Source organism: Pseudonaja textilis, chromosome 17 (genome assembly GCF_049901715.1).
Source record: "Pseudonaja textilis isolate UNSWEBS1 chromosome 17, rPseTex1.2, whole genome shotgun sequence".
NCBI lineage: Eukaryota > Metazoa > Chordata > Lepidosauria > Squamata > Elapidae > Pseudonaja > Pseudonaja textilis.
In genome coordinates, this window is record NC_142006.1 from 5,977,753 (window position 1) to 5,999,689 (window position 21,937).

General features: G+C 54.5%; 1 protein-coding gene across 5 annotated transcripts in view; it reads left to right on the forward strand.

Moving 5' to 3' along the window:
• Positions 1-2,258: 2,258 nt before the first annotated feature.
• DAB2IP (DAB2 interacting protein) overlaps positions 2,259-21,937 on the forward strand; it is a 74,888-nt gene continuing 55,209 nt past the window's right edge. For 2 of the 5 annotated variants that reach the window (XM_026712337.2, XM_087914540.1), the window contains exon 1: positions 14,708-15,049. In XM_026712337.2, the coding sequence (XP_026568122.2) occupies positions 14,929-15,049 (121 nt within the window). In that variant the 5' untranslated portion in view covers positions 14,708-14,928. Of the gene's footprint in view, positions 2,419-14,707; positions 15,050-20,146; positions 20,544-21,937 lie in introns of those variants that run through there. The other 3 variants (XM_026712334.2, XM_026712336.2, XM_087914542.1) reach the window with 3 other exon arrangements.

The following is a 21,937-nucleotide window of genomic DNA, read 5'->3' on the forward strand; positions in this document are numbered from 1 at the left end:
TCCTCTCTCTCTCCTCCTCCCTCCTCCTCCCTTTCCCTCCTCCCTCCTGCCCCCTCCTCCTCCTCCTCCTCCTAAGCCACCTCTTCATCTGCCCCACTGCTCCTTTATCTCACTTGCTGACGGAGGTGGGCAGAGCTGCCAAACGTTAGGCGCTGCCTTTCCCGTAACCCTCTTGGCGAGCCAAATTCTTCCCACACTGCATTGCTAAGCAACCTGTACACGGGGGGCTTTGCCTCCTGCGAGTGGATGGCCTTGGGGGATGGAGGGGGCCTATATGCCCCTCCCCTTTCCCCTTCAGAACCTTCCACAGCTCGTGGGGGGAGGATGTGAGGAAGAAGGGGACACCGGCACCCCTGCCCTGCCCTGGGCCACCCTCCCCCAATCGCAGCCACAGCCCCCAGAGAGAGGAGGAGGAGGAGGAGGAGGAAGAAGAGGAGGTAGAAAAAGAGGGGCCTGTTTCTTTAGGGGGGAACTCTCACGCCTTGACAGAGAAGGGGGCTTCTGGGGGAGACATTCGTGGGGCCAACCGGGATCATCGGGGACATCGAAGGGGGGTAGATGGCAGCTGTGGGTGGGGGGCTGTGCCAACTGGGCAGAGGGCTGAACCTCCAGGGAGGCCTGGGTTTGTTGCTGGGCCAGCTGGGAGGGTTTTTGCCCCAGGCCAGTGGCCGAGGGCCTTCCCTGCCCTTCCCGAGGCTCAAGACCATCCCTGCAGCCTCCGAGAGTTCATTTCCTTTCCTGCTTCTAACGGCTTCCTCTGCCCCCAGCAGGCCATCGCTGCCGCCGGAGCCAAAGACACGGCTATTTGATCTCATTTGGGCCGCCTGGATGACCTCCACTCTCTTTTCTCCGCTCCTGTATGGGGGGAGGCAGGAGCTTCCTCGTCTCACCAGGCGTCCGGAGCCGTTAGAAAGCTGGGCACCAGCGCCCGCCCACCGAGGTAGACTGCTCTGAACCGGGAAGTACCGTGCCAGCTCCGGGAACGCCAGAAGGGCTCGCTGTCTTTCAAAGGAGGAGAACGCCCAGACCTGCATCCCTCGGAAGATGAGCTTGCAGCTTCTCAGCCTTGTTAGGAAAGGGTTGGTCACCTAGACCAGGGCTTAGCTGGTTGGGTTTAGCTGGGTTTAGCCAGCTTTGCTGGCTGAGGAACTCTGGAGTTGAAGTCCACAAGTCTTAAAGTTGCCAAGGTTGGAGACCCCTGACCTAGACACTCATCTGCAGAGCCTGGGCTGAGTCTTGTCCGGCAAACCCCTCTTCGTGCCAATCGTGGCTTAATGGGAAGCCGGCTTGTGGGGGATTGGCCTTTGACAGAAACAGCCGCTTGTTTACAGCTTTGTGGAATATCCGGTCAGCGGAGAGCAGAAAGAGCCAAGCCAAATCTCCATTTCCAGTTCTTCTCCCCAACCCCCAAACTGGGCCACGTGGCTGCCCTCCCCCTGAGCGGCCTCAATCTGTGCAACACAGACCTTCCGCTGTCCCTCTGGGAAGCTGGACTCTCCACCAGGGCACAGAGAGCCCAGAGGCCAGCTTCCTCCTCCATCTCTCCCGAAGAGGTGGGATGGAGCTAGCGGGGGCCTCCGGAGCCATTCGGGCCCACGTTGCCTCCCGGTTGCCAAGAGCAGGCAGCAACGTGCGCAGCTCTTGGCAAAGGCTGGGCAGCGCTGAAGCCCACGCTGACACCGCCGGCAGCGGCAGCAGCAGCTACCACAACGCAGCTCACTAAAGGAACCCAAGCCGGAGACGGAGCTGCGGGAAGGAGGCACCGAGGGACAGCTAGGAGGGTGTGAACAGCTCAGCTCCTTCCCAGCCTGGTGGAGGACAGATTCGCGGCTGGACGTTGGGCATTGCAGACCTTCTGAGCCAGAGGAGGAGGGGTCCGGCGTCCCGAGAGGCAGCAGAGGTCACTGGGGCTGTTCTTGGTGGAGGCCAAATCCTCCTTCGCTCACAGCGCCCTTCCTTGTAGCGCCTTGTGTGGTGCCAAGAAGGGGGCTTTAGAGACTGCCCTTGGCCCAACCCACCCCCGCTTTGCCCTCCCCTCTTCAGCCCCCCTGGGCAGCCCTGGGACTTTCTTTCCACCCCCTGGGAGGGAAGGGAGGGCTTGGCGCAGGGAGGGCCAGAGATGCCTCTCCGGCCTCAGGGCTGGACAAGGGCCAGCCGGACTCAAAGGTCAACCGTCCGATCCGGAGAGCTGCCAGGCTGTGCCATGCCAAGGAAGAGAGGCGTCCCCTTCGGGAGCTGGCCGGAGCTTCTGAATCAGGGGGATCGGCTGGCGGCTCCGAGGATGAGCACCGGAGAGGGGTCTGCCTTGGCCTGCTGAGGGTCCATCCACCCTCCCCTCCGCCCACCTCGGCCGGACAGCTGCGTTTCTAGAAGCCATGGAACCGGATCATCCATCGGACCAAGAGGACGGTTCGCGGGGTAAGGGGCTCTGATCTAGGTGGGACCCTCCCCCCTTCGTGTTTTGGGGGTGGGGAACAAGCTGCTGAGCCCCCCCCCCAGCCTGGGCTTTGCTCGGGGCTGGCTTGGAAAGGGATCTCGAGGGACAGGCCAAGCACTTTGGACTCCCAAGGTGCTTGGGGTTGGGGGCCTGGCCTGGGGGGCCAGGTATCCGGGGGGCGGGGGGGGCAGGTTGAGTAACTCAGCCGAGGACTGATGCCGTTAATGTCCGGCACTAAAAGAGGCTTTTGCTTCTGCGGGGTTTGTTGTGAGCAAGGACGTGGCCTTGTGAGGGCCCGACTGGGAGCTGTTCAGCAGGTAGAAAATATGCTGAGAACCTAGTGGAATCGTAAGGTTATAAATGGAAGGGTGGTCTTTCAAAAAATGCTCCCTTTCAGATGTCCTTCCTTCCTTCCCTCCTTCCTTCCTTCCCTCCTTCCTTCTTTTCTTCCTTCCTTCCTTCCTTCCTTCCCTCCCTCCTTCCTTCTTTTCTTTCTTCTCTTCTTTCTTCCTTCCTTCCCTCCTTCCTTCTTTTCTTCCTTTCTTCTTTCCTTTTCCTTCCTTCCTTCCTTCTTTTCTTCCTTCCCTCCTTCCTTCCCTCCTTCCTTCTCTCCTTCCTTCCCTCCTTCCTTTCTTCCTTTCTTCTTTCCTTTCTTCCCTCCCTCCCTCCCTTCTCCTCCTTTCCTTCCTTCTTCCCTCCCTCCCTCCCTTCCTTCGTTCCTTTCTTCCCTCCCTCCCTCCCTCCCTCCCTCCCTCCCTTCCTTCCTTCCTTGGGACAAGAATCCTGGCTGGCATTGAAACTGCAAGAGAGCCCAGAGGAGAAAGGGAGTCCTGGATCGGAGGCAGCTGACACGGGGCCTTCTTTCCGACCCAAAGAGATTGGGGGGTGGGGACGGACGTGGAAAGAGGCCCGTAAGATTGGCCGGCTCCCACCCTCTATAAGTGTTGCTGTTGGGGTGTGGGGGGGAGTTTTCCTTTGGCCAAAGGCTTGTGCCGAAGCGGCTGCCGGGTCCCGGATTGTGCTCCAAGGCTCCTGCCAAAGGAAGAGGGCTGGGGGGTGGGGGGTAGGGCGGGGGCTGGCAAACGGTGGGCCTCTTGAAGGAAGGAAGAGCCCCACGGCTGCAGCGGGGGGGGGGGTGATGTCGGTGGAGAAGAGAGGGGAGATTGGCAGAGGAAGCCGAGTGTGGGAGGAAGGCAGGCAGGCAGGAGCTGTTGCCATCTCGGCTGAGAACCAAACGGCTGAGGGAGAAAACGCCTTTTTGCAGGCCTGGCTCTCGTTCGTACGTGGTCTTCCAGCCTTCTATTTTAGGCAGATCCATCTGGGCCCAGAAACTTGTGGTGTGTGTCTGTGTGTGTGTGTGTAGAGAGAGAGATGCTGAAGTTGGCAGGCTGGATTTGCACCTCCCTCTTTAACTGGGGTGTTGGGGGGAGGCTGAATCCCCCCCCCTTTGGTGCAAATCGTGAGCTGAGTGTGCATCGCACAGCAAGCCCCCCCGGGCCCCTAAGTGGGTGTGGGGGAATGTGGGGGGGGGAAGGGTGGGAACCTTCCATGGGTCAAGGTGCACTGAGGGGTCATCCTGGGTATATGTGCCCATGCCAAGAACACAGCTGGCCCCTCGCTCCTCTTCACCCTCGGCTGCCAGCTGGCTCTCCTCCTCCTGCCTATTTGGCGTCGGGCTGCGTCCCGTTTGGTTTCCCCAATGCCCCCTGTGAGCCCCCTCCCCTCCTTCTCCCTGACAGTCAAAAGCTTCTTGGAGAACGTCCCTGGTGTGGGGTGGGGGGTCTCTGTGGACAGAAACAGGGCTGTCATATCTTGGAGACTTCCGGTTCTGACACTTGTAATTTCTTGGGGCATGTGAGGCGTCTCCGGCGTCCTCCTCCCCACTCCCGGTCTGCAGCCTGGCACAACTGCGGGGCACCTTCCTTCCTTCTTTCCCTCCCCCCTCCTCTCCCCAAACAGCTGCCCCCCCACCCTTCCCCAGTTTGTTTGATGGCAGGCGCGCAGCAGCGCGAGCCCCCAGTGAAAACTCAGCTGCTGGCAACGCACGTGTTGTGCGAAAAGAAATCTGCAGCTGCTAAGGGCCCATGGATGCACGGGTGCACGCATACACGCGCACACACATCTTAGCATGCAAACAGGCTCCTTTTAAAGGAGATTCTGCAGCATTGAGGGGGGCCCCCCCGCATCTTTCAAAAGAGCCAGCAGAAGGAGTGGGCGACCCGCAGATCCCCATTGCATGGCACACATCTCCTTCCTCGCTGCCTCTCTCTGAGCTCCGCCTTTCCCTTTCTTTTTCTCTTTCTCCCCATTCTTATCCCCCCAACAAGAAAAGGCCAGAGGGAGAGTCTTAAGGGCCACCTTTGTCCTTCTTCCATCCGATTTGGTCCTGCTTAGAAACATGTAAAGGTAGCCAGGAGTTTGGTGGGAATATTCAGGCATCGATCTTTCTGGAAGGATGGATGGATGGATGGATGGATGGATGGAAGGAAGGAAGGAAGGGAGGGAGGGGAGGGAGGGAGGGAGGAGGAGGGAGGAAGGAAGGAAGGAAGGAAGGAAGGAAGGAAGGAAGGAAGGAAGGAAGGAAGGAAGGAAGGAGGGAAGAAGGGTGGGAAGGAAGGAGAGAGGGAAAGAAGTAGGGAGGGAAGAAAGGAGGGAAGAAAGGGAGGAAAGGAGGAAGGAAGGAAGGAAGGGGGAAGGAAGGAAGAAAAGAAGGAAGGGAAGGAAGGAAGGAAGGAAGGAGGGAGGGAGGGAGGGAAGGAAGGAAGGAAGGAAGGAAGGAGGGAGGGAGGGAAGGAAGGAAGGAAGAAGGAAAGAAGGAAAGGAAGGAAGGAAGGAAAGAAGTGGGGAGGGAGGGAAGGAAGGAAGGAAGGAAGGAGGGAGGGAGGGAGGGAGGGAGGGAAGGGAGGAAATCCAGACAAGGGGGCCCTGGAGGGTCCGTGCTCATCATCCCCAGAGGCAGGGGTCTGGGTAGGGCCCCCCCTTGCTTCTCTGACCCCTAACCTCATCTGCCTCCGCTGCAGCCAGCGTTCCTTTCCCTACTTGGGGTTATCTGATCCGCAGGGACCGAGCCTCCCTCCCAGTTGATCTCTCCTCTGCTACGGAATTTCTCACCCTCCTCTGAGTCTTGAGCAGTGACCTTCCAGGCTAATCCGAGGAGGACGAACTAAAGAGCTGCTGGGGGCGGGGGGTTGGGTTGAGCTGGGCCCAAGCCCCCAACGTGGGCATGCAGAGGTCACCCTGGTCAGCCTGTTAGCAGGAACACAACAAAAGGAAGTTCTAATGGTGCAGGGTCTCTTGCTTGACCAGGGGCTGGACTAGAAGATCTCCAAGGTCCCTCCAAACCCTATTATTCTAAGTTCATCCCTTTTTTCTCTTGGTCTTTCCAGACTCCCTCCAAAAATCCCTTTATTACTTATTTATTTTGTCAAAAGCTTACAATACAATAGAAATAAGAATAAACACAAGTTTAAATATAAGAAATAGGAACTTATAATTGGGGACAATAGGACAAGGGACGGTAGGCATAATGGTGCACTTATGCACACCACTTACAGACCTTTTAGGAATGGGTATTCTCTCCCTTCCTTTCCTTCCTTCCTTCCTTCCTTCCTTCCTTCCTTCCTTCCTTCCTCCCTTCTTTTTTCTCCTCCCTCCGTTTTCTCTCCTTCCTTCCTTCCTTCCTTCCTTTCTTCCTTCCTTCCCCTTCCCTGTTCTCCTTCCTCCTCCTTCCCTGTTCTCCTCCCTCCTCCCTCCCTCCCTTCCTTCTTTCCTTCCTTCCTTTATTTTTTATTTTATTTATTTGATTTGTCAATCGCTTACAAGATGATAGGCATACGAATAAATATGAGCAAGAATACAGGAAATAGGTATGAAGAATTGGGGACAATAGGACAGGGACCGTAGGCACCTATGGTGCACTTATGCACGTCCCTTACAGACCTCTTAGGAGTGGGGTGAGGTCAATGGTGGTTAGTTTGAGGATAAAGGAGTGGAGGTTAGAGGATGTAACAACAGAATCAGGTAGTGAGTTCCAGACACTGACCGCTCTGTTGCTGAAATCCTGCAGTCAAGTTTGGAGTGGTTTACATTTAGTTTATATTTGTTGTGTGCTCTTGTGTTGTTGCGGTTAAAGCTGGAATATTCATTAACTGGTAAGACGTTGTAACATAGGATTTTATGTACTATGCTTAAGTCCAATTAGCCGCCGTACTTCAAGGTTGTCTAAGCCTAGAATCTCAAGGGCTCCCTCTCCCAGGTGGCTTTACAGCCGCCAGCAACCGGCACAGGCTGAGAATAAATGCATCCTCCAAACTTGGCAAAGCCCCCAATGCTTGGGAGATGAAGGAGGCTTAAACCAGCTCACCAAAAGCTGAATCCAATGAGCTTTGATGTCCAGAGCAAGTCCACCTCTGGGTATCAGATGGTCGCATTTTGGAACCGCTTGGGGCAAGTATTCGGATCCCCTGCGATGCCTCCTTTCCTGTAGATGCTTGATGGCAAACGCGGCAAGAACTAGGCTGGGTAGCCAGACAGGCCTTTGCCTTTGAATGGGTAGGGGGCTTCGAGGTAGAGGAACAGGATGAGAGGGGTCCACTTTCCAGCTCTTCCTCTCGAGATTTCTGTCTTCCCGCGTTGGTCACTGTCTCTTAAATTCTGACCTCGTTGCAAACTCCCTTGAAGTCCCGACTGGATCTGCATAGGATCACCACTGATCCAGTGGATTCACTGAGATAAGCTGTTATTATTATCTGCAGGTGACACGTCTCCAAGCTGAGTGGCTAATTTTGCATCCTTTCCCCATTTGGGCAGGTAGCCCTATCACCTTGGGCGGAATCAAACCTGCACCTCCCAGGTGAAATTCAACCAACAGAGCAAACCCTGTTGCCATTTTTTTAAAAAAGTGGGGGTGGGGAGGTGTTTTCCATTGGAACTGGCCCCTGGGATGCAATCGTGCCTCGCCAGTTCATTGAAGCCGATGGTTCCCTCACTTCATTCAGAATTAAATCAGAACCGTGCCTGATGTGCACAATTAAACTCATTGGGGGGGCTGGGAGCTTTGACTTTGAAACCGCTTAAAAAGAAAACAGACTCTAGTTTCATATTTTTAGTTCTGCACTCTATTAGAAACACTTAATGCATCTGCAAATAATAGCTTTTTCTTTCTTTCCTTTCTGTCTGTCTTTCTGTCTGTCTGTCTTCCTTCCTTTCTTTTCTTTCTTTCCTGTCTTCCTTCCTTTCTGTCTTTCTTTCTGTCTTCCTTCCTTCCTGTCTTCCTTCCTGTCTTTCTTTCTGTCTATCTGTCTTTCTTCTTTTCTTTCTTTTCTTCCTTTCCTGTCTTTTTCTTTCTCTCTTTCTTTCTGTCTTCCTTCCTTCCTGTCTTTCTTTCTTTCTGTCTTCCTTTTCTTTCTTTTCTTTCTTTCCTGTCTTTCTTTCTTTCTGTCTGTCTTCCTTCCTTCCTTTCTTTCCTGTCTTTCTTTCTTTCTGTCTGTCTTCCTTCCTTCCTTTTCTTTCTTTCATGTCTGTCTTTCTTTCTGTCTGTCTGTCTTCCTTCCCTCCTTCCTTTCTTTCTGTCCATCTTTCTTTCTTCCTTCTTCCTTCCTTTTATTTCCTGTCTTTCTTTCTGTCTGTCTGTCTGTCTTCCTTCCTTTCTTTTCTCCCTCCCTCCCTCCCCCTCCCTCCTTCCTTCCTTCCTTCCTTCCTTCCTTCCTTCCTTCCTTCCTTCCTTCCTTCCTCTTTCTTTCTCTCTTTCTTGGAATAATATTTCGGATATTGGCTGCGTCCTGAAAACACGTCTCTCTCCGTTGCTGTTAAGACAAAGAAATCTGTGAATGAACAAATGGGGGAGCCGGGGGGGGGGGGGGAGAGGGCTGGCAGGTTGCCATTTCGAGATATTCCCATTTCTTCTGCCGCATAATTAATGCCATGTTTTATTAGCAATGAAAGCTGGGCTTGTTTTGCACAAATGCTCAAGCAGCAAAGTGTGACTCTGCAGACAGTGGGAGGAAAAAAAAAACCCGTGTGTAACATTACTTTTGCGATTTATCGCCTGCCAGAGTTGCTTATTCACTGTGTAAAACAAGTTTATTGGTGTTTGGCCAATGGCGGCCCGAAAGCCTTGGGGGAGGGGGGAAATGCAGACCCTCCCTCAGGCGGCTTGCCAATAAACCTGCTGGAACAAATCTAATGCCCACCCACCAACATTTCTCTTCCCCCACCGGCTAAGGGCCAATCACCTTTCTGCCTCCAGTTCTACTCCGCTTCCAAACTGCTTTCTTGGTGGAACCTCCACATTCAGAGGCAGCCTACCTCCAGAAAGGTGCCCGGGGGCTCTTCAGAAAGGCAGAAACTGGTCTAGAATTCCTTAAACCGCTTTGTGATTGGACTCCGCATCCACTGAGGAGTCACGTCTCTCTCTCATCTTCTTCCTTTCCTTCCTCCTGTGGTCCTTTCTCTGCCCGGTGCCGCGGTCTTTCCGCCTTGCTGGGGCTTTGGGGAGAGGCACCGCTGGACGAGAAAGCCCTCTGAAATGGGGAGGGTCCCGTCTGGATGGGAGGCCAAGAGGCATCTGCTAACTGCTGAGCGTGGCCTTGTTAGACTTGATGGAGCCGTTCTTTCATTCTTTGCCTGGATTTTAATTTCCTTAATTAATTGCCTGAAGTTCGCGCTGTTTATTAAACACTTGGAAATTCCTGAGAGAGCAATCCCAGTGTGGAAAATAATTGGGCGAAACGGGGAGGGCGATTTATTCTTCCACGTGGGGGCTCTGGTCTGGTCCCCATCTCCAAACCCCCTGGAGGGGAGGGGAGAGGGCTGATATTCCCTTGGACCCCCATCCCTCCACCCAGGGGCTGATGAGGAAGGAGGGATCGATCGCTCTTATCCCACCCAGACTTCACTTGGCCTGTTTGACATTTTGGCCTGTCAGACACCATTGAAGGCTTCACGAACTTTGCCAGCACCCATTTCCCCCTCATCCTTTGCTGACTGGGTTCACTGGAGTGTGATGACCCGGAGTGGAGCGTAACACAAACGGAACAAAATCCAAAATGTAAATAAATGTCCTGTAGGGCTCCCAACTTGGCCCCACTGTTCAATAATAATTCTCAGCTGGAGATAAAACGGACTCAAAAATAGTCTTCGAAAGAAAGCAATACAGTCCGAACTTAGTGAGCAGATAGAGGTGAAATTAAAAACCCAAACAAACGACGATGATGAAATTTCCACAAGGGAACAAGAGAAGTAGTTACCAAATTCAAGGAGATAACAAGGCACAGTCTGTTGGAAGGATGCCAACCAAGATAACTTCAGACCAAAATAAAACAAGCTTTCTTTCCAGCATTCGCCCATACGCATGTCCGTCCTCTTATTCAGTTGTCACAGCTGCAGCCCATGAAGAGGATCAAGGCCCTCTCCTCCCCAAGAGACCACGTCTCTCCTTTATCCTCTCCTCCCTGCGTGCCCTAGGATGGAGAGGGGATGGGCCTGGGTCCTCCTCTGACTGCCCAGCCGGCCTCTGCCCTTCCCCAGCCTCCTCCATAACCTCCAGAGCCACACTTCCACTCCCTGTTGGCTGTTCCTCCTCTCCCTCAGAGTCAGTCTCCACCACAGGCATGACATGGAGTTACTGGGAATGGGATGTAGCTCCTCCCTCATGGAAAAATAATCCTTCTGCCACCAAAGTAGGTTTTTCTGAGGTGGGGGGGAACCCCGGGATTGGTGGAATCTAGTGTTATACAGGTTAGTGCAAGGGAGCCTCCATGTTTAGAAGCAGCGCATCACTCAGGTAGCTTCTTGCGGGAGAGAGAATGGTGGGGAAAAGACATGAAGTTTATTTGATTTGTCAATCAAGAATACCAAACGTGGCTTGGTGGGCATGGCAGCGGAAGGATACTGTAAAATCTCCGTTCCCACCCCACTCCAGGGGAAGGATACTGTAGTGTAAACACTCCATCAACTTCCAGTAACCTTCCTCCCACTCCTGGAGGAAGGATACTGCAAAATCCCCCTTCCCTCCCCACCCACTGTCCTGCTTTGCAGCTCCGTTCTCCTGTGCAGGGCAACCAAAGGAGACCCAGCCGATCAGCTGGGACTCAACGGGAGGCAGAGAGTAGATGGGGACGGGGCCAGTCAGAGGTGGGATTTGCCGGTTCTCCAAACAACTCAAAATTTCTGCTACCGGTTCTCCAGGTTGGTTGGTCCAACCAGGATGGTGGTTTCCTGGTGTGCACCCAGTTGCTGATGTGCAGTTGTTCCTCCAGAGGGCAGCAGAGGCAGCAGCCGTCTGGGCATCCAGTGGAGGAGGTGGGAGAATTTTTATTCTGGCAGGGGGCCTCATTCCAAGGGAGAATTAATTATCCTCCCAAGGGGTCGTTCTGCTTTGGTGTGTTGACTTTGCCCAGGGCAGAGTTTTTGCCTGAGTTCAGTCTTGCGGCCCGTTCTGTGGCTGATCTCCTCTGGCTGACCAGCTGCCTCTGAAGGGGAGCGGGCAGCCCTCGCAAGGCCCAGGTCCTCAGTGAGGAGCATGCTGAATGAAGCATGCAGCTGCAACCCTCCGGGGCACGAACGCAGCAGCCAAGGAAGGGGGTGCCTTGGGCAGGTAACAACTCCCAGGGCTTGGGAAAGGAGAGCCCAGGTGCCCTCTGAACTCCGGAGCTCAAAATAAGCCAGCAAGGTAAAGGCATAAAATTAAATCTTAAATAAGATTTGAATGGATAATAATTAAAAAGATACAAAGGTGTTTACACTCCGGTCTAGTAACTACAGGGGGAAATTTGTTTTATGAGAAAAGAAAATATGAAATTGTAAACAGGACAGACAAAAGTATAAAAATATTGATTAGAAAGAGGTTGAAAAATTAGAAAAAAGATATGTAATCGAACTTAGAAAGGAATGAGAGAATTAAAAAAATAAGGTTACAGAAAACAAGGGAAGGGAAAAACTATTGAGAAAATGTGAAGAGAGTTATAAGATATGGATTAGAATACATAAGATGAATATGCAATTGAGTTTATGTCTGTATGGAGAAGTGATAATCCAGGATCATGCTGTTCTCAAAAAAAGATATTTTATTTGTATTGGTATGTTTTGTGAAAACCCAAATAAAACTCTTAAAAAAAATAACAATAAGCCAGCAAGGGTGCAAAAGAGTGAGACTGAAGACTTACCAAGGAGCCCCTTCGTAGAGGGGAGTGAAATTCTGCCCAGGGTATTATTTCAAGGGTTTATTTCAAAAATCTGGAAAAAGGGGTGGGGGGGAAACTGTTGGTAAAGAGAGACATCTGTTTTCACTCAGGGAAGCAGAAAGGAGGATTGTGCCCCAGTCCAGATGAGAAGTAGAGGATCTAGGTCCCTCACCCCTCTCCCTCCTCTTCCTCCTCCTCCTCCTCCTCCTCCTCCTCCTCCTCTGTCTGGGCCAGTCCGCCATAACAAAACTTTCTTAAAGTGTTTCCTTTCGGAGTAGCAGCAGCCGGCCTCTGCCAGAAGACTAATTGCTCACAGATGAGGGGGTTTTTTTTCCCCCTTTCTTTTATGGGATGCCAGATCAAAATGGGGCTGGGGGCAGTGGGGGCAGGTCTGTCGTGCGGTCTTTGGGTGGGGGGAAGAAATGTTCACGCTGGAATATTTGTACCAGATGCTGCTTTTTCCAACGTTTAGAACACGGAGAATGTGGTTGCGGGGCAGAGAAGGATGAAGAGGGAGGTGGAAGGGGTCTGGGGGGGCCCCCAGGCAGTTACAGAGAGCCAGTTTTAGGGAGGGGGGGGGCGGCTGAAAGGAAGGCAAAGAGCTTTGGAAGCCCTTCAGCCTGTTGGTCCGGGCTCTTCCCTCTTGGACAGAGAGGGTTGTCAGGATTGTTTCAGCCCTGGGGTGTGCAGATTTCTGCCCCTTGGGGTACTTTGGGTTGACAGCCACCGACTCTGGATGGAGCTGAATGTCTTTGCCCACATGGGGCAGAGTGGGGAGGGCCAAAGGTCTGTCTGGCCAGACCCTCTTCAGCTGGGCAGAGACCCCCCCCCACCTCCAGGAGGCTGGCAGTCCAGGGGCTTCGGGGGGTCTGGAGAGGATGCGGCCTCTGCTTGGGAAAAATGAGAATCGGAGCCAGACAGGGAGGGAAGGAGGGTTGCCCACCCTCCCTGTCTGTCTGGCTCCGATTCTCATTTTTCCAAGCTCGGGGCCACTTGTGCTTCTCCCCCCGCCCCGTCTCTTTGCCCATTTCCCCCCCCCCAAAAAAATCCCACTTAATGTTGCACGCTGCTTTCCAAGGGATGTCAGAGCAGATTCAGTAGTACCAGTCTTACAGAAGGGCACCTGATCCTCCATCAGCCCCCCCTTTTTTTAAACGGGGGGCTGCCGTCCCAAGAGGCCGAGGGGGGGGCACGTGTTGGGGTGACAAGCTTGTGGATCCCACAAAGCTTTCTGCCATAAATTCAAGGCACACCCAAGCTGTTGTGTGTACGTATGTGTGTGTGAGAGACAGAGAGAGAGAGAGAGGGAGAGGAAGAGAGAGAAAAGAGGAGAGAGAGGGGGAGGAGAGGGAGAGAGAGAAAAGAGGAGAGAGAGAGGGAGGGAGAGGAGAGAGAGAAAAGAGGAGAGAGAGAGGGAGGGAGAGGAGAGAGAGAAAGAGGGGAGAGAGAGGGAGGGGGGAGAGAGAGAAAAGAGGAGAGAGAGAGGGAGGGAGAGGAAGAGAGAGAAAAGAGGAGAGAGAGAGGGAGGAGAGGGAGAGAGAGAAAAGAGAGAGAGAGAGGAGGGAGAGGGAGAGAGAGAAAGAGGAGAGAGAGAGGGAGGGAGAGGAGAGAGAGAGGAGGGGAGAGAGAGGGAGGGAGAGGAGAGAGAGAAAGAGGAGAGAGAGAGGGAGGGAGAGGAAGAGAGAGAAAAGAGGGGAGAGAGAGGGAGGGAGAGGGAGAGAGAGAAAAGAGGAGAGAGAGAGGGAGGGAGAGGAAGAGAGAGAAAAGAGGAGAGAGAGAGAAAGGGAGAGAGAGGAAGAGGAAGAAAGGGAGAGAGAGAGAGAGAGATGGATGGAGAGGCAGGTTTTCACATTTACCTTTTGGGGGAACTTTAGAGGCAACAAGGGCTCCCCCCTTTTTTCCCTTCTGCCCCATGAGGGTTTTTAGAGCAGCTGCCTTAAAGGGCTCCCCCAAATCTGAACCCCACTTCGACTGGGAAGCTGGGAAGGATCCGAGCCCTGCAAGGCGAGGTGGGCCTTACCCAGTCATCATCTTGGCTGGGGAGCCCTTCCTGGGGGTGGGCTGGAGAGGAGAGCTCCCCCCCATCCCAGAAAGAGACCACACTCCTTGTGCCCTGGGAGCGGGGTGGGGAGTATTATGGGCTGCTGCCTTAAGAGGAAGAGTTCTTCCCATCAGCCACAGCTGCAGTTCAGGAGGCTGAAGTTTCTCGAAGGAACTTTTTGGGGGTGGGGGTGCTGAGACCCTTTCCATGTCGGGTGCCAGCAGCTGGGGCTCCCTGCCCAGGCCCCTCCCTCTCCTTGGGCAGCTGCTTCCGCCCAGCTCAGCCTCCTCCCTGGCTGCCAGCCAGGGGCCCAGCCACCAGCCAGGATGGATGGCTTTGACCTGGATGCAGCCAACCGGCTCCCCAGCCTTTCAAGAAAGTTGCTCGGGATTCTTTCAGGGGCAGCTCAAAAACCCGGCATGGATTGCCCAGACAGGGCAGCTGGGCGATGCCAGGGCCCAAGTAGCATCTGCTGCTGCAGCCAGAAAGGTTTTCCTCCTCCTAAGCCAGCCCGGGAGCTGTGAATCGAGCCTCCAGGTTCAGAAGCAGCCTACCTTAGTAAGGGGGGAAGGAAAACAGAGCGCTGTCCTTTTGCACCCCTCCTGTGGGCTCCTCCCAGGCACCCAGCTTGACCAGCCTGGTCCAGCAAAAGCCTTGCTGTGTCTTTGACAGCCTCCCTCCCTGCTCGGGGAGTAAAAGTGGGGTTCAGAAACGCCCCCGCAGGTTGCAACAGGGGCACCCCAGGTTTGGCTGGGGGGCGGGGGTGGCTTTGGACGGAGCAAGGCTGGCCCTTTGGGGCGGAGCAGCGGGGATGGCGGTGGTGAGGCTCCCCTTCCCCGCGCCCCGGGATCAGCGGAGGGGTGTTGGCACGGGGGAGGGCTGGTGGGGGGAGAGAGGCTGCCTTCCCCAGCGCCCTTCAGCCGAGGCCAGAATCCAGCCCGGGCCTTCCTTCCTTCCCCCCCCCACCCCTCCCAACACCCCTCCCCAACCTTTCCAAGCCTCCTTCCTTTCCCAGTTCCTCAAATGCTGCCTTTCCCGGGGCGGGACAGGGAGGGGCGGAGAAGGCACCGGGCTTTTCTCCTCCGCAGCTCCCTTCATGGCTGGACTGAGGGAGGCGGCGGCGGCGGCGCTTCGGGGACTCCCGGACCCCTCCCGTGGCTTGGGGACCCCCCTCGGCGGGGCTGGCCCGGCTGCGCCCTCCTGAGCCCCTCCGAGCGCGGGGGGAAAGCGGGGTGCGCGGGCGGGTGTGTGTGTGTGCGAAGGAGGAGATGTCGATGAACGGCCGGAAAAGTGGCGGAAGACCCTCGTACTATTACCGGCTGCTCCGCAGGTCGCGGCTGCAGAGGCAGAGGAGCCGTTCGCGGAGTCGCACCAGGGCTTTCCACCGGGGTAAGCCTCCCAATTCTTCCCGGGGGATCCGGGGCTCTGGCGTTGGAAGCGGGTCCCGGACCGAAGTTGGAAGCGTCCCGGGGCAACTTTGGCAGCCAGGCGGGGTTCCGAAGCGGGGGGCGGGGAAGAAGCCAAGCGGACCTTCCTTCCTTGCAGGGTCCCGAAAACGGGGTCGGAGGGCAGCCGCGCTGGGAGGGAGCCAGGCGGGGCAGGCGTCCCTTGCGCAGAGGGCAGCGCCGGGTCCCGGCGTTATTCCGGGTGACCGGAGCTCTCCAGCCCGTGGCGGGAGGGGCCGCGGAGGGCTTCAGTTGGCGGCCGGCGGCTTTCTCGGCGAGGCTGGGCGCCTACTTGGGGCCCGGGCAGACCCCCCCGCTTGCCAAGGAAAGGCGCCTTTGAAGAGGGGGCGATGCCCAGGTGAGGGGGCGCTGGTCCTCCGGCCCCGGGTCAAGGCGGATCATTGAGGGGGGAGGGAGGGGGAGAGAGACTGGGGAGGGAGGGAGGACTCGGACTTGGGAGCAAGGTGGCCTTTCTCTGCACCTGCCTGGATCCAAGAGCAGCAAGAGGGGGCGGCTTTCTTTCCCTCTGGAGGTTTGGCCCTTGGGGGGTTTGTAGCTGGTGAGGGGCCCTTGGTGGCCCTGAAGAGGTGGTGGTGGCCTCCCACCTCCTGTTCCTCCTCCTCTTCTCTTCCATTCTCTTCTCTTCTCCCCCTTCTTTCCTTCTTTAATTTTCCTTCCTTCTTTGCTTCCTTCTTTCTTTCTTTCCTTCCTTCCTTCTTTCATTCCTTCCTTCCTTCTTTCCTTCCTTCCTTCCTTTTTCTTTTCTGTCTTTCTTTCCATCTTTCTTTCTGTCTTTCTTTCCGTCCGTCTATCTATCTACCTTCCTTATTTATTTCCTTCCTTCCCTCCTTTTCTTCCTCCCTTCTTTCCTTCCTTCTTTCCATACTCCTTCCTTCCTTCCTCCTTCCTTCTTTCCTTCCTCCTTCTCCTTCCTCCCTTCCTATTTCTTTCCTTCCTTCCTCCTTCCTTCTTTCCTTCCTCCTTCTCCTTCCTTCCTTCCTATTTCTTTCCTTCCTTCCCTTCTTTCTTTGCTTCCTTCCTTCCTTCCCTGCTCCTCCCCTCCCCCCTCCCCTTATTCGACTCCAGGCAGCCGCTGACCCAGATGCAGGGTTAAAAATAAGCTGAGCTGCGGCTCCTTCCCTTCCAGGACCCCAAGTGCTCTTTCCAGTCAAATGCACCCGCGAAGGGAAGCTGGAGTGTTCTTTTCTTTCGCTTCCAGCTTGGCCCCATTTCTCTCCTGACTTTCGCGGCCTTTTCCTGGGATCGAGCTGCCACCTTGTTTAGCCGGGGCTTGGGACCTTTTGGCTTGCACAGCAGGGCTGGACTCTTGAGAAGGTCACTGGTCAGTGTCGCTGTCCCCGCGAGTCCCCAGAAAGAGGCCCTTGGAGAATGCCTTAACTTTTGCCCTTTGGGGAATTGTCTTGTTGGGCGAACCGAACCAGACGGGCTAGTTTAAGATTCTCTGACTGCTTTCAAACCCAGAAAGGGAGTTAATTCCAAAGCCGGTTTGTTTCTTCTCTAGTCACAATCGCCTGCGGTGCTTTCCAAATGCCACCAGCAGGAGGAAGAGAAGAGAAGAGAAGAGAAGAGCCTTTCCTTCTCCATAAATATTTGGCAGGATGCGTTTTTTTGGTTTTTCTTTTCCGGCTGGCTGGAGTGTTTGTTTCCCCTGGGAGCCTTTCCTGGACTTGCTGGTTTCTGGGTTTGAAACAGCAGCTGAGAGGCTCTGCAGATAAGGCTGTTTTGTCTGGACAGGCCGGTTCCAGGTTGAAGGCCGCTTTCCAGAAACGTCAGGAATTGCTCCAGAGGCAGCTTGCAGAGGTGGGATTCAGCAGGTTCTGACCAGTTCTAGAGAACCGGTAGCCGAAATTTTGAGCAGTTCAGAGGACCAGCCAATACCACCTCTGAGTGGCCCTTCCCCCATCTATATTCTCTACCTTCTGAGTCCCAGCTGATTGGCTGGGACTTCTTTCATTGCCCTGCAAAAGGAGCGGAAAAGTAGGTTAGTGGGGTGGGGAGGGGGAGGGGATTTTGCAGTGACCTTCCCCTGCCACGCCCACCAAGCAATGCCACGCCCACAGAACCGGTAGTAAAAAAAAAATATATTTGAATCCCACTCCTGGGCAGCTGGTGTTTGGGAGAGCCGGCACAGGCACTGGGGAGGCAGCCCCCCAACCGGGCTTCTTTCTCCAAAGGGTTAGGGGCTCCCGCGATGGGCGCAGAGGCTACGAGGGGGCCCGTGAGGAGGCACTTTGATTGCTGTGTTCCTGGGACAAGTGCAGGAAAGAGGCCCATTGTATGTGCTCCCTCCAGCCAGGCCTCATCAGGCGGGGGGAAAGGGGAGTGGGTGGGATGGGGGTGGAGAGCATGATGAGGACTGGTGAAGGCATCTGGACAGGCCCTCTGTGTTTTGGTAAGGCTAGAACAGAGACAGAGCCATGGAGGTTTGGCTGCAATAGAATGGAGGAGAGTCTGTGGGTTTTGTTTTTATTTTTATTTTTCATATTAAAACATTTATTTTGAGGGGTGGTGGGACATAATGGAGCATTTTACAGTCTTGTGAACTCAACCACCACCAGCAGAAATCACAAATATGAAGAACAGACGTCAAGGGTTCTGCTCAGTGCTCTCTCTCTCTCTCTTCTCTCTCTCTTCTCTCTTTCTCTCTCTCTCTCTCTTCTCTCTTACTTTCTTTCTCTCTCCCTCTCTCCTCTTTCTCTCTCTCTTCTCTCTTTCTTTCTCTCTCTCTCTCTCTCTCTCTCTCCCTCTCTCTCTCTCTTTCTCTCTCTCTCTTTCTCTCTTACTTTCTTTCTCTCTCCTCTCTCCTCTTTCTCTCTCTCTTCTCTCTTTCTTTCTCTCTCTCTCTCCTCTCTCTCTCTCCCTCTCTCTCTCTCTTTCTCTCTCTCTCTTTCTCTTACTTTCTCTCTCTCTCCCCTCTTTCTCTCTCTCTTCTCTCTTTCTTTCTCTCTCTCTCTCCCTCTCTCCTTTCTCTTCTCTTCTCTCTTCTCTCTTTCTCTCTCTCTCTCTCCCCCTCTCTCTCTCTCTCTTAGTTTTGGGGGAAAAGAAACTGGAAACAGTAGTAGCACACTGGATTTGCCAGATGTTCCTTTTTGCCTTCTGTGTTGTTGAGTGTCCGTAGCAAAAATCGCGCTTGGGCTGGGCATGTTCCCGCCAACTGTCGAGCCGCAGTTTTCAAGAACCGGCATTTTCCCACCTTCTCTGCGAAAGCAAACCAATGATACCCAAGCAGCCTAAAAGCCAGAACACCATAAGCTTGATCAGTTTATGGGTTTTAATGCTGGCCCCTCCTCTCCCTTGGCTTGGCCTCAGAAAACTGCGGCCGATTAAAATGTTTGATGGGTTTTTTTTAGAGATATTCCGCTTTCTTTGGGAGTCAAAAGTAGAGGCTGGGCTAACAAGGGTCAGAGCAGCTCTCCTTCTCTGTAAGGACCTTCCCAGGCCCCTCACTTTTATCCTGAGGCAGGGAGTCCCACAGACAGGATACCGGGCCTGCCTCCTCATCCTCACTTGCCTTGGGATGCTTCCTGGGCCGTTGGGTTGCCACAGCAACCAGTAGCTTTCATCTCTGATGATTAAACAGTATCCATGGCAACTGAGTGAAGAGTTTGGGACTTCTCTCTGGTTTCTTGCTACTTCCTCTTCACCATCTCCCACACGGCCAGCGGTCCTGGGTAGCCCGTGGAGAAGGCCTCCGTGGGAGCCAGGCAAATGGCAAGGATTGAGCTGGCCGGGGTCTTCCAAAGTCAGCTTGCACCCACCGAGTCGCAAGGCTTGGAGAGCAAAGACCCTCAGGGGCGCCCTGGCCTGAGCCTTGCCCATCTCCGGTGCCCATCTTGCAGGTTAAGTGTTGCCAGGGTGCCGCCTCCGGCCTTAGAATCGGCAACGTGGCGGAAGGCGGGAGAAGAGGGGGGCTTCTCCTCTCCAGCTGGGGTGGGGGACCCAAACGGCCAACCTCCCAGCCGCCCATGGACCCAGCCTGATGGGGGCCTTGGCCAGCCCCAGCCTGGTCCACTTGTCGAGTGACAGGGCGGGGAGGAAATGCGATGGGCTGAGAGATGGTCTCCAGCCTTGTGCCAGTCCAGAGCAGGTGCCCTCCTTCTTCCCTGAAGGAGGGCGCTGGTGCCCTCGGGCAAGTCAGAGGCCTCCTTCCCTCTGGAATCAGGAAGTGCTCAGCTGGGCCGGCTGCATTCCAGGAACTGAATGGCGCAAAGGAGGGCGGCTGCCTTGGAAAGCCAGCAGGGCCCTTGGACAGGGGAGGAGAAAGGAGGCCACCCGGATCCTTTCAGGAAAACGTAAACCAGAGCGCGGGCTCTCACGGCGATGCTGGGAAGGTAAACAAATCCTTCCCAGGCGTGGCCTGCTGGCAGCTGTTGCTCGCCTGCCCGAACTTGACTTCGAGCATTGCTGGAAACTGGTTGGTGTTTTGCCTTTCGAACCAGAAGCAACATTTAGGTGGTTAGGCGTCAGTTTTTGTTTGCTAAATGACAGGCAGGAACATAAAAGGAGAAGGGAAGGACCCCAGCAGGGCTGAAAGGTGGACTTTAAAGGACCAAGAAAGAGAGAGAGAGACCCTCCCTCTCTGGCTGATCGAAAGCTGCCTCCAACTTGGAGGTTTCCAGAGACCGGGCAATACATTTCTTTGGCCAAAGAGCAATTTGCAATGAGGATCGTGGCCTTGATAGTTTGCCAGTATAACGAAGGTGTGGTTGTAATCTGTGAGCCTGCAAGGGAAGGGAAATGGCTCCAGGGCTCTCCCCCCTTCCTTCCCCTTCCCTCTGCTTCCATAAGTGAGCCCATTCTTCCCACACAACTTGTGCAAGCACACACACACACACACACACACACACACAAAAACAACATGGTTGGGTTGCGTTTGCAGCCCAATTGAGGTGGGGCGAGGGAAATACCTGAACTCACTGGAGGTGATGCAGCTCCCTGGGCAGGTGGGGGTGTGGCCAAGTCAGGACAGGTAAATCCAGTTCCACCTGGTTCTGCGGAAGCCCCGCCCCTCCCTTTAAAAAGATCGGAGGGTGTCAGGATTTTCTGCCAATGGGTTGCCCAGAAGGGAGGCATCAGATGACGGCAAGGGCCAGTTTTCATTGGCCAGGCTTCCCCGGAAAGAGAATTGGGGTGCCTCTTGTGTGTTTTGGGCTTGTGCCCCCAGCTTTTCCCACTGCCTCGGCCTCCGGGGGTCCCTCGGAGCCCGTTGGACTTACTCCAAGAAGCCCCCCAAGGCCCGGGCCTTCCCTTCCAGGCCCGGATCTCCGCCATCTCCGCTGGCCTTCCAGAGCTGGGCCCAGAACCCCCTTCCTCCGCCACTCCATGAGGTCACCCTCTTCCACCACGAGGCTCTCTGGGCAGCTGCCCAGCTCATCATGGCACGTCAGTCTCTGACGGGCGCTGCTTCTCCTCCTTCGGTGAGTCACCCTGCAGGGGCACCTATTGAGCAGGGAGGAGTTGGCAGAGGCTGGCCTTGCCTTCCCGAGGCTCCCCCCCCCCGGGGGGGGCTTCTCTGTAGCCAGATAGCTCCCTCGGCTGGCTGGGTGGGATGGGGTGAGGGGCACCTGTGCGGCAGGGGAGGTGAATCGGCAGGAGCTGCAAGGCAGAATTGGGTCTGTGTACGTGGGGTCCAATTCTCGGAAGCCAGGCCTTTGCTAGTTTGCAGCCGAGAGCCAATTCTACCAGGGAGGGGCAGACTGGATCCGACTCTCCTCCCCTAAGTGGGGGGGTGCAGTCCCCAGAGAAATCGGCCAAGCTTTTCTCAGGGCCTCCTTTTCTCTTTCTTTTTTCCAAACAAGCACGTTTCATTTTTTATTTTATTTTTTTCAGTTTGTGTTTCCGGAAAGTTATATTGTCCGCTTACTTTGTGGCGTTTAAGCAAAGTTTGTAAAATGTTGCCTGGCTCTTAAGCAAAAAAGAAAAAGAAAAGAAAAGAAAAGAAAAGAAAGTTAAAGATATGGCTGATCCGAAAGAGGAAATAGCAAAGAGACTTATTTCTCATTCCTCAGGGGGAAACACAGCTCAAAAATACCACTTGGGAACACCCCTCCCTCCAAGGAGATGGATCTTGGCAGCAGGGAAGGGAAAGGGGAGGGCCGGGGAGGGGGGCTGGATACCAGGGATCCGGATTCAATTTTTTTTACTACCGGTTCTGTGGGCGTGGCTTGGTGGGCGTGGCAGGGAAGGATACTGCAAAATCGCCTTTCCCTCCCATTATTATTTTGGGAATTATTATTCCCTCCCTATTATTTTGGCTTGTCAGACGGTCACATAGAATAGAATATGAAAATTAGAATTAGAATAGAAATTGGAATAGAACAGAACAGAATAGAATAGAATTCTTTATTGGCCAAGTGTGATTAGACACACAAGGAATTTGTCTTGGTGCAAATGCTCTCAGTGTGCAGAAAAGAAAAGATACCTTCGTCAAGAGTCAAGAATCATCAGGTCCAACACTTAATGATAGTTATAGGGGACAACAAGCCATCAAGTCATACTCGGAAACAGTCAAACCTAACTTAAAACCTCCACAACGACACCCGGTCGGAGCCTTGGAAAACAGGCAAACGTCACCGTCTGGGGAGGGCGGATTAAAGCCTGCTGGGATAGGAGGAGTCTCCCCATTTGCAGGTTGGCGCGAAGGCAGGTAGCCAAGCTGGGTCCCCTTTGCCCCGCTGTGCCTGCCTCTGAGGGCCAGGTTGAAGCCGCTGGCTGTCAAGCGGCAAAGCCGGGATGTAATTTCCAAGGGGGGGGCTCTCCCCGCGATGCCTTTGGGTGCACGCCGCCCAAGATACGGGGTTCGTGCTGCAGG